We start from the raw sequence: 11,790 nt of genomic DNA on the forward strand, positions 1-11,790 counted from the left end.
CCCCTTTGGCCAATTGATGTAATATTGCTTCATTCGCATCCTCCCATGACCCTCTACCACTGTGCCAAATTTCACATGGATTGACCAAGTCAGTGAGGAGAAAAACGTGGAACAGACACACAGACAGACAGAGTTTTCGTCATTATATAGTAAGATAAAATTACAAAGCAAAAGAGTTCATGACTGATGTTTAAAGCCACTTGCTGTATATCTTGTCAACATGACATTAAAATGAATTTAGAAGTCAACCGTGCAAAATAACTCAAAATATTTCCCGGAGCATCAAAGCGAAAATGAAGGCGAAAATACTGCAACATCATCAGTGTTGTGCTGAGAAACAAGGAACTTACAGCGAGTTTAATGAGTAGCTAAATGACCGATAGATGTGCTTCAGTAACTTGGCGGAGGTTTGGTAACTGGGTGAGTCACCGACCTGAATGTGGACATAGCTGAAGGTTGCTCCTTTCCAAGGAATCATAATCATAATCATAAACTAATAATCATTTATGAAGCACGCCTTGTGGACACTAACCGATTTATTTTTACAGTCAGAGGTATTTGTTTATATAGTAAACAACTGCAGTTTACATATTAGAATTAATAAGTCAGTCTCAACCACTCACAAGGATTTGACTTGTGTATGAATGTTTGTTTATTTGTAAATGTCTCTTTTTGAACTCTGTAGATTTGCAAGCATTGCTATTGCAAATAAAATCTTAGTGGCCCCCACCTGCTGCATTCTTAGACCTCTCTGTGTAGAGGTCATATAAGGTCAATCCTTAAAATCTTGAAGTTGGATTTCTGTAACTTGAGTGATCTGCAACACTTTAAATCAAGCTAGTCCATGAAGTTATCATATAGTTTTTCAGTCCAGAACAAAAAGGAGATAAAGGTGTAATAAAGATAAAGGATGTAGTGTAAGCATCATTAACGTCTCGTGTACAGTGTGGTTCTCACAAGAATTGCAAGGACTAATAAATAGACACAGCTGCTATTTACTGAATTGCCTATCATGGTATCTTGATTGTTTTCTTTGTGGAATAATTCGGATATGATTATATAAAGTCAACTTGTAATAAAACTTTGTATCTAAATTATTTCACATCGATCACCATGACACAATTTATATAACCTTACTGAATTACTCACTGCTCACTACTCACCAATGAACTAATCATTTCCATGACCTCAGATACTCCTGGCGCGAGCAACAACAGGTTGAGTCATGAGGTCAGCAGACCGACACAGACTTTATCATCCGTATTACGTACTGCAGTGGACTTTGTTTAACTTACCTTTGCCCTTAAACACAAGGGGAGATCCACGTCATGAGCGAGGGCCTCATATCCTTCTTACACCATTCATGAATACAGTATTTCACTTACATGAAGTAAAGCTGGGCTTGTTTTTCATAAGGGAAGCACATGCCATACAGTTACTCACTGTGGGCATTATCACACCACTAAAATATTCTGGATGTGCCTGGTACAAGGAGATACATAACTATAAGAGAGCGTATCTTCAGCAAATATTTGCAGACTGACCTTGTTGACAGGCATAACTCTGTTAAGAAGTGACGCGACCTAATTTTTTAAACTTCTTTTTAAAGTAAAAAAACAAAATTGCAATGTAATATGTGTAAACACTGAAACATTACCCAGTCTGTTTAGTCTAACTGGTATGAGCTGGTATGAAATTCAACAGTCCAGCAAAATATGTAGCTTTATTGATATTGTTTGATTGGAATCATCAACATGTGTGATATTTACAGCTCACGAGGTACCAAACAGGCAAACACAGTTTTACATTAACATACATTTTGTCACAGGTGTGCATTTTGGGGGAGATGCAGGGGACACATCCCGCCACAATATTTAGAATATAGACATTTGTAGCCCCCAAATACATGAAAGCAGAGGGCTTTTGTTTTGAAGAAATCAAAGACATTTCCATCATAAATTGATGCAGAAAATATTCACATGTGCACAAAAAAATTACCAGAATGCAGGAAATTAAGTTTCAAAATCGTATAACTTGCTTAAAATTTGCTGGGGGACAACCTCCAAATCCCCTGTTCCATATGTGTCCCCCAAATGTTGAAACAAAACCTACACCCTTGAATTTTAATGACTTTAAAGAAGCTGCTTTTTAGTTAAAGTTAGACATATATTTATCCCGACAGAGGGCGAATTTTCAGGTCATTACATCAGTAAACGAATAAACAAGAGTACAGAGAATAGTGCAACAAGTGTCAAACACAACTACTCATATAAAAGTAAAAGTATGCCCTTTTAAGCATGTGCATGCATACAAGTGTGCAAACTGCAGCAAGGAATCTGTGATTTTAATTAAATTCATATTTATGAATAACTTAAAAATACAAAATACAAAAACTACATGAAACTGATAAACAACTATAACTTACATGCAAACAAAGTACCAGCACACCTTCATGCACAGGCCTACTTTTCCTGACACCAAAATATCCCGACAGTGACAGCGACAGCGAAACATGTGGCTCCAAAGAAGAAGAGGGCGGAAGCAGCAGAAAAAATCTTTTCGGTTGCACTGGGCTTCTTCTGAAATTCAGAGGTGCAGTGGAGATGAAACACATTTTTACTGTAGCACATGAATTGTTATGGTGCAGACAGTTGTTATAACAACATATAAAACATTTATTTATTAATGTTATGTCATGTCATGTTATGTCATGATGTGGACAGACTCACCTTTTTTCTTTGTCGCCTCCAGCTCTCACTGCTTTTTAGACTCCCTGCAACAGGAAATGGTGACAAATACTGTATTGTTTTGTTCTTCATAAGAATCTATACTGTATTATATTATCATTTATGTTCACACAGTGCTATACAAGTCATTTACCTGTTTTGTTTCTTCCCAGTATTGTGTTTCTGAGAATACATCTTATGATAACCCAAATTACAAACAGGACCATCCACACTGTGAAGGCGATCGTCACTTTCACAAGCCAGGAATCTTTCCTCTTCTTTCCACAGCTGTCATTGTCCAAAACACTAACAACGATGACAGCAACTGTGTGTGAAACAGATTTAGAAATCAGAGCACTGAAGTGGCAACAGCAGCTCGCCTATTTGAAGAGATGTTGCCAGCTGTGACATCGATTAGCTTGACTTATTTTAAGGCAGTAGTTCAACATTTTGGGCAATGTGCATCTTTGCATTCTTGTTGAGATTTAAATGAGAAGAAACCACTCTCATATCTGTCTGGTAAATATGTGGCTACAGCCAGCAGCTGGTTAGCTTAGCATTAGCCTAAAGAGTGAAAAGTGAGGGAGTTCTGTCCATGCGCTAGCACTAATTAACATGTTATATCGGATTTGCTCAATTAATATAAAACTAGTCCATACATAATTTGTTCTTCATGAGGAGAGGCATCTCTGTGCAAAGTTTCATATCTCTACGACATACGGGCATGAGATATGCCCATTCAAAGTTTGCAATTTCAATTGGTTGCTATAGCGCCCCCCTTTGGCCAATTGATGTAATATTGCTTCATTCGCATCCTCCCATGACCCTCTACCACTGTGCCAAATTTCACATGGACTGACCAAGTCAGTGAGGAGAAAAACGTGGAACAAACACACAGACACACCCACAGACAGACAGAGTTTTCGTCATTATATAGTAAGATAAAATTACAAAGCAGTTCATAACTGATGTTTAAAGCCACTTGTTATATATCTTGTCAACATGGCATTAAAATGAATTTAGAAGTCAACCGTGCAAAATAACTCAAAATATTTCCCGGAGCATCAAAGCGAAAATGAATGTGGAAATGCTGCAACATCATCAGTGCTGTGCTGATAAACAAGGAACTTACAGCGAGTTTAATGAGTAGCTAAATGACCGATAGATGTGCTTCAATAACTTGGCGGAGGTTTGGTAACTGGGTGAGTCACCGACCTGAATGTGGACATAGCTGAAGGTAACTGGGTGAGTCACCGACCTGAATGTGGACATAGCTGAAGGTTGCTCCTTTCCAAGGAATCATAAAACAAATAATCATTTATGAAGCACGCCTTGTGGACACTAACATGACTGTACAGACAGAGTTTTCATCATTATATAGTAAGATCAGCAGTATTTAACAACAAACTGTTAATAAATAAATGCTAAGCTAAGCTAACTGGCTGCTGGCTGTAGCCATTAGACAGAAGGCAGTGAGAAGGAGAGCTTCTTCGTTGGTGTATTTGGCTGAGCAGCACGAAAAATTCAAAAGCAGACAATGATGTGTGCAGCTGCTTGATCAGCATAGGACCACGGCGGGGTGATACAGCACACACATCCAACAAGAGCCCAGTTTGCTTTTCTAGTACATCCACAGTTAGTTAAGTGCATACTTCTGCAAATTTGGGCAGATGACCCACACATACCTACATGTCCACGCAAACTATGAATTGTCCTTAACTCTCAGCAAGAATGCAAATAAGTGTATTTCTCAAAATGTCAAACTATTCCTTTAAAGACTTCAAGTCTTCTCACAGAGAGAAGTCAGGAGTTAAGTTTACTCAAATGCTTAAAATCAATTTCCTTACTTGTAAAAATGCTATGGATGACAGAGCACGCTTCGACTATAATGTCTGAGATCTCCTTCCTTGAACAGAACAAAAGAGAAACAAAAACAGTTCTGTGAAAAGTGCTGATGTAAGGGTCACTTCAAATGTTCAAGCAGAGGAAGAGGAGGGTTTTTTGTGATCAGTTGTTTATTGTTTGTATAAAGGAAGGAAAGCACCACTGCAGTCATACAAGTGACAAAAGGTGAAGTGTAATACCACAGTTCCCCACCATTTCCCCTGTTCTCCTTCAGCTAACCCACTCCACCCCGACGCTCTATGCCAGGGGTGTCAAACACATTGCTCGTGGCCCAGAACCAACCCGCCAAAGGGTCCAATCCGGCTACTAGATGACTAGACTAAGAGGTGCCAGGTTTCAGCAGCAAGTTCAACAATGTGTTGCCTGCTTCATGTGAAATTCTGCTTCAGAGGCTTTTCCACTCCTACCAGAACACAGCTCTCTGATGTAACAATAAATACTTACTGTGACCATATTTAAAGATTTTAAACATTGTGCAAAATATTGTCAATCAGCAGCTTCAGTTTAAAACAATCTGTATCAGGAAATGTATGGACATGTAATGACAGTGAGAAGTGGACTCACTGAATGTGGAAAAACTGAGACATACTTTTGAAATTGCACGTATTTTTCTTAAGACATCTCAGACTGTTCGTCTGTTGTGTAATATACTTGTAATTCTTTACACAAAAAAGGGAGAACATTAGAGCTGATGTTACTTATACTGTAGGTTATTGTGCGGTGGTTTTTATTGGTCCGGCCCATTTAAGAGATGAACTAGAATGAGTTTGACACACCTGCTCTATGCCCTGATATGGTGAACCAAAGTACACATGAGGCAGAAGAAAAGAGGAAGAAAAAAAAATTAAAATGCACGTATGCATGCACCTGTGTACACACAAAAACACACACAAAAAAACCCTCCACCAAAACAAAACAGTACAACCCACCCATTCCTCACAACCCCCCCTCTGTGCTGCTGCAGAAAGCCCATGACCACTATCGACATAAACCAACAGCATTTAGACACAAAAGATTCACATTATTGTGCTGATTACCTCCTTAATCCCTATTGTACGTATTAAAGTATGTATAAATATTTCAATCGAGTAAACAGCAAAGCAAGCAGGTGAAAATGCATAAGAACATGACTGAAAAAGCCAGCTAACCACAAATATTTATAGTAAAACACTCATTTTCTCTGGTATCTTCTACCTGCTGGTCAAAGCTACAAGACGGAGAAGAAGTTGTACTTACAGTTCATGACTGGGTCCAATTGGCAGACAGACGATTACCAGCTCCACGAAATTTATCACTATCGTCACACACACAAGAACAAGGAGAGTGACCTAAACATGCCCACACACACACACACACACACACACACACACACACACACAGTTATTTCACACACACATCGAATATAACCTCTTACAATACAAACATTTGGATAGAAATACAGATTTGTACACCACCTATTTACTTACTTTAATGGGCTCAGCCAAACAAAACAAGACCAGGGCCGATATCTCAATTGCTGCACAAAGCAGACAGCATGATATCTTTAACCCCTAGAAAACAAATAAAGTGTCAGCCATCTTAATAACTCCAAATAATTAGTATTGATTTTGTGTTTTTGATTTTAAAGGCACAGACACATACGCAAATGACACTGACTGAGCCTATGAATGCCTTAGAGCAGTGGTTCCCAACTGGTGGGTCGCGGTCCAAAAGTGGGTTGTGGGTCCGTTCTGAATGGGCCCTCTTTACACTAAAGAAACCCTATTTATTATATCTAATTTCTTTTAATATATCCACTGAAATCTCACACACTTTTTAATTCTGTAATTACCTCTCCATATAATTTTAATTGTTAGTAGCGGGGTCTGCCATTTCACCACCAGATTCAAATTACCTTCCTATGCATGAGGGAGTCACAGGAAACATTACGAGACTGCGGGATGATGACAACCAAAAACAGTCACAACAGCAGCACAAGTTCTCCAACTCATGCCTTACCTTATTTGGATGAGAACAGAGGCTGTTAACGAGGGTGGTCATGGTCATTAATATAGTGGGTAGTTCCTGATAAGAGAGAGAGAAATGAAAATGAATAATCTGGCTTTTTTTTTTTTTTTTTTTTTTTTTGGCAGGACTATGTGTAATGACATCTACTGGGTGTGACATGAGTTTTTAAATACCGTACCATTCTGAGTAGCACCAGCACGCTTCTGAAATTCATCACTGAAGTACCTACTCCCTGAAGAAGTTAAGAGACACATTAAAGAGTTGTGTAAATAAAGATGTTGAAGTTTATATATTAATGCATAGATTTGGCGCAATGTCAAAAATAAATAAATCAAGTCCGCTTTTGCGTCCGTCCTTACCTTAAATAGGTCTAAAAGTCCGGGCCTTTGAGTGGTCGTGCTTGGTCCTGCAGTAGTTAGATTTATAGTATTAGAATCAGCCTCACTTGTACTACTTGATGTTGTAGTACTTACGGCAGTACTTGGCATTGTAGTACCTCTTGTAGTACTTGGCTTTGTAATCTCTGTTGTAATACCTGGCGTTGTAGTCTCTGTTGTAGTACTTGGCATTGTAGTCTCTGTTGTAGTACCTGGCGTTGTAGTCTCTGTTGTAGTACTTGGCGTTGTAGTCTCTTTTGTAGTACTTGGCATTGTAGTACCTCTTGTAGTACTTGGCTTTGTAGTCTCTGTTGTAGTACTTGGCATTGTAGTACCTCTTGTAGTACTTGGCTTTGTAGTCTCTGTTGTAGTACCTGGCGTTGTAGTCTCTGTTGTAGTACTTGGCGTTGTAGTCTCTGTTGTAGTACTTGGCATTGTAGTACCTCTTGTAGTACTTGGCTTTGTAGTCTCTGTTGTAGTACCTGGCGTTGTAGTCTCTGTTGTAGTACTTGGCGTTGTAGTCTCTTTTGTAGTACTTGGCATTGTAGTCTCTGTTGTAGTACCTGGTGTTGTATTTTTTATTGTAGTCATTGGCGTTGTGTCATTCGGTGAGGGCGTGGTGGGTGAAGGTAAAGTGACATTCAAATTCGCCACATTCCAGAATCTGCTGAAAGACTCAACAAATGTGACTCTGAAACATATCAGACAGGCACAGATGTTAACGTTAATCATTTTGCTCAGGAGAGTATAGTAATCTTGACTTTTGGAGGTCAGTCAAAGTGTATGAATACCTAAAATTGATATCTGTGATGTCTTGTCCGCCTGCCGTCCAGTTAACATGAATCAAAGTCTTTCTTTGATTGTTTCTTTGAGAAACAGCCTGGCCCTGAGGAGAGAGACACAAGTAAAGAAACATCCACATGAGGGCTTGATAAGGCTTTAATCTTCAATTTCCACTTCATGTTCGTTTCAAGAGTTTGAAAAATGAAGCCAGTACGGAAGTGCCGAAAACTGCAGTTTTTTGAATGCTTGCTGGAGGCAAGTTTATCCCCATAGACACCCATGTTATTAAAATGCCCAACTTTACAGCAGAAATAAACACGTTTACAGCCTGATACAAAAGATTATGATCTCTACATGTCATTTCCCACTTTCACCCCATTTTATTAAGACTTAAAGCTATGCGTAATTAAGGGTAGACCACTTTTGATAACAGGCTGTGTGCCAATAGTTTCCTCAATTTCTCAGTCAGATCCACCCCTTGCTCATCCACAGCTCAATCCTTTTGCCCAGATATGGTCACCTCTGGCTCCCAAAACTAACCAAGATGGCGACGACCAGATTGTCAAACTCAAGGCTTCAAAACGGGTGTCCACAAACCAATGGGTGACGTCAATTAAAATCGTTGATTAAAATAGAAATGAGAAATGTGAATCTTCAACTAATCAATTCAATGCGCATTTATTACCTCTAATCATACTGAAATGGAATGGTTACTTACTGGTATATTACGGCATTTCAGGAGTCGAGTCTTATCAGATTCAAGCAAGATGAAATTTCCAACAGGATGTTCTGTGCCGTTCGTCCAAGCCTCCAACATAAACCCCCTGAACTCTGCAGATGGATTTCTTTCGAGAGTCACTGGACAATGGTTTTAAGGTTCATTAGTGCGATGGCGATGGGACAGAAAATATAGACAGATATTAGTAATAACCTTGCACTTGGTGAATAACCACCGCAACAAAGACTGATAAACAAGCTTTCAAGAAAAGGGATCCAGTAGTCTCTTTACCTTTGATAGGGTCTCCCTTTTGGCTGTAGGTTAAAGTCATCGTAAAGGGCAGTTCAGTGTTCTGAGGTACATATTGCACCCCATCTCTACCCCTGTGGTTAACGAACATATTTCCACATGAATCTGGGAAGTAACCATTTGCGTACCCATGCACTTTTGAGACGACGTTAAGACCAATCAAAATCCACAACCACATCTGTAAAACAAAATGTCTTTCTTCATTAACATGCAGTCACTGGGGATTAATACCTGGGGATGGTGACATCATAATACATACTGAAGTCTCCCAACTTTTAAACAATGCAGTACAGAGCAACAATCCCCACACTCTTCATCCAATATACATGTAAACACTGTAAGATTAAAGTCAGCTCTTCAACCTTGTAGCCATTGTGCAATTGCAAATGCAGTTTGCTAGAATAAAGAGTCAACAATTAATTTCTTTTTGAAATAAAAAAAACGTTTAAACAGTATGAGACCTAAAGGTAGTTTAGCATTTAGAGATCTCTCTCACTGTTTTGATCAAATTCACACTTGGCTTTATGGTGCTGTAAGACCTCACTGGTAAATAATTAACAATATACCCATAGTGACAACTCCTTTTCTCTTACCTTAAAATATTTGTATACAGTGTCCCATATCATGAAACCACAAGTTAAGATGTCATACAACCAAAGACGCTCAGAACTTTCTGGTTAAGTCTCTAGAAAAGTAAAGAAATCTTAGGAATGTCTTTGAAGAAAGGGACCCTTCTTCCTGGACAGTCCGGCATGTAGTGTGTGTTAGAGAGAGCAACATAACACCTCAGCAGAAAGAAGGAGGAAGTTAGAAAGGGCAATCTAAGTGCACGGCTTGAACCCACCCACTGGACAGCTAAATTATAAAGAAAATACAGCTTCCCTTTGCTGCGGCTTAGACCTGTGTCTCAGAATATTCTCAGGGTTTGAGGGTTTCCCAACAGCATCCAGGTTCTTCAAATACTCTGGTCTAAAACTACTGCAATCACTCCACACAGCACAGATCCGAGTCTGCAGTGCTGGGGGAACAGCTGTTGCTTGATGAATGCATCAAATCAAAATAACTGTGAATTCAAAATCAATCCATAATGACACAGAGAAGTGCTGTTAGCTTCTTTCCTTGGAACGTAATGTAGAATATGCATGTGCTTTGAATTTAAATGTCTATTTAAACAGCCAGGACGTTTTTGTATTTTTAAGATTTCATCTGTATTTTGCAGTATTGTTTCAGTCAGTCAATCAGTCGATCAAACTTAATTCAACACAAAGTGCTTCACACAATAATACAATAAAACGCTAGGGGAAGGGGACGGGAAAGGGAAGAGGCTACAGGGCCCTGAAATGCAGCACCTCCAGACTGAGGAACAGTTTTTAACCTACAGCTAATCCTTTTTATAGCACCTTATTTATCATATTTATCGCATTTTAATGTGTGGGTATGTGAGTGTGTGTTTGGGCAGAGTGAATGGAACAGTTTTTTCTTTTATTAGAGTAAACTAGTCCATACCCATTGGTAGCTTTGTCACCTTCTACCTATGCCAATCCTCAATGCCTATGTGCAGTTTCACATAGATTGACCACGTCAGTGAGTAGAAAAACGTGGGACAGACAGAATGACTGACTGACAGTTTCCGTGATTATACCATGACTTAGTCATACCAAAAATTAGAAAAAAACAACAACATTCGTCCACAGGGGGAGCCACAGCGATCGATCGCATTTTATCCATTTTTAAGCATTTCTCTGTAGTTATAGCGCCACCCAGTTGCCAATTAGAGTTAAATTTCTCCAGTCACCTTGAGGCCTCCTGTTCTACATATCTACCAAGTTTAGTAAAAATCGATATGGCGGTTAGGCCTAGATAAGAAATTAGCTCTCTAGTGCCCCCATTTTGTTTGATGGGGTCAATAATGGAGGGGTCCCCTCAGATTATGTGTGGTCATATGCCTACAAAGTTGCGTGGTGATGGGTGAAACCCTTGACATGTTATACACCTTTATGTGATGAGCCACACCCTCCGCAATATTCATTGTCTTATAGAATCTCAGTTTCAGTAAGTTTTCCAACTTTTGCCAAGAGGGAACTTTAGATATTGGTCCCTAGATTATGTTCACCGAGTTTCATGCAGATTGGTCAAACTTCCTAGGAAGAGATCGATTTTAAGTGTTTTTCAAAAACTTCAAAATGGCGGAAAATCTATATAAGCGGAAGTTATGGGTTCTTGAGGCAAATTTGTTCCTCATGAGGAGAGGCATCTCTGTGCAAAGTTTCATGTCTCTACGACATGCGGGGCATGAGATATGCCCATTCAAAGTTTGCAATTTCAATCGGTTGCTATAGCGCCTTTTTTGGCCAATTGATGTAATATTGCTTCATTTGCATCCTCCCATGACCCTCTACCACTGTGCCACATTTCACATGGATTGACCAAGTCAGTGAGGAGAAAAACGCGGAACAGACACACAGACGGACACACCCACAGACAGAGTTTTCGTCATTATATAGTAAGATTTCATTGTATGTGAACATGCAGTGACAGTAAAGGCATTCATTCAGTCATACCCTCATTCAGAAACACATGTGAAAGAACATAATTTTTTATTCTATGGTAAACATGAGGGTAAAGAACCTTGTCAAATGCAGTTTTAATAGAGAATTTTGCAACTTCAGTGTTGCCAGTATCACATCACTATAATCCTTTTGGTCATTTTGAAACGTTTTCAATGCAAGTGCTACTAATAATGTCTCAGCAGAGTCAACTGTAAGTATAATAATGATCACTCTGATCAATCAGGAAGTTCTTCTGAAAGGTTGTGCCCAGAAGTACCATAGAGCGTCCATTTCCTTGGGAATAAAGACTACGCCTCAATCTCATCCATTTCTGCACTAAAAGTCTTTAAGCACACTTTATCTGTTCCCTCCCCTTTGACTCTGTTCTCACATCCCTCACCCCCAAAACCTCTTTT

At 39.2% G+C, this 11,790-nt stretch overlaps 1 protein-coding gene across 13 annotated transcripts; it reads right to left on the minus strand.

Moving 5' to 3' along the window:
• Positions 1–1,704: 1,704 nt before the first annotated feature.
• On the minus strand, positions 1,705–9,578 carry LOC126396697 (mucin-17-like). 13 transcript variants are annotated; one of them, XM_050054942.1, is made up of 15 exons: positions 9,419–9,578; positions 8,808–9,003; positions 8,517–8,656; positions 7,807–7,901; positions 7,459–7,706; positions 7,135–7,296; positions 6,998–7,044; positions 6,817–6,870; positions 6,630–6,695; positions 6,098–6,181; positions 5,868–5,959; positions 4,574–4,632; positions 2,881–3,051; positions 2,730–2,773; positions 1,705–2,579 (listed from the first exon to the last, which is right to left on the minus strand). In XM_050054942.1, the coding sequence occupies exons 1-15, from the start codon at positions 9,449–9,451 to the stop codon at positions 2,463–2,465; spliced, it is 1,608 nt and encodes a 535-aa protein (XP_049910899.1). In that variant the 5' UTR covers positions 9,452–9,578; the 3' UTR covers positions 1,705–2,462. The 13 variants fall into 13 exon arrangements, with proteins under 13 accessions (XP_049910899.1, XP_049910897.1, XP_049910893.1 ...); XM_050054940.1 differs by having other exon boundaries at positions 7,135–7,227; positions 7,363–7,706; XM_050054936.1 differs by having other exon boundaries at positions 7,351–7,706.
• Between the last annotated feature and the right edge of the window lie 2,212 nt (positions 9,579–11,790).

The sequence above is a fragment of the Epinephelus moara genome, chromosome 10, assembly GCF_006386435.1.
Source record: "Epinephelus moara isolate mb chromosome 10, YSFRI_EMoa_1.0, whole genome shotgun sequence".
Lineage (NCBI taxonomy): Eukaryota > Metazoa > Chordata > Actinopteri > Perciformes > Serranidae > Epinephelus > Epinephelus moara.

Bases quoted from the DNA above. Each gene is read 5' to 3' on its own strand.
- LOC126396697 (XM_050054934.1), bottom strand. From the start codon at position 9,451: ATGATATGGGACACTGTATACAAATATTTTAAG. The intron at 9,004-9,418 runs GTAAGAGAAAAG...TTTGTTTTACAG, and splicing joins CTGTATACAAATATTTTAAG to ATGTGGTTGTGGATTTTGAT. The intron at 7,707-7,806 runs GTATTCATACAC...GATATGTTTCAG, and splicing joins ATCACAGATATCAATTTTAG to AGTCACATTTGTTGAGTCTT.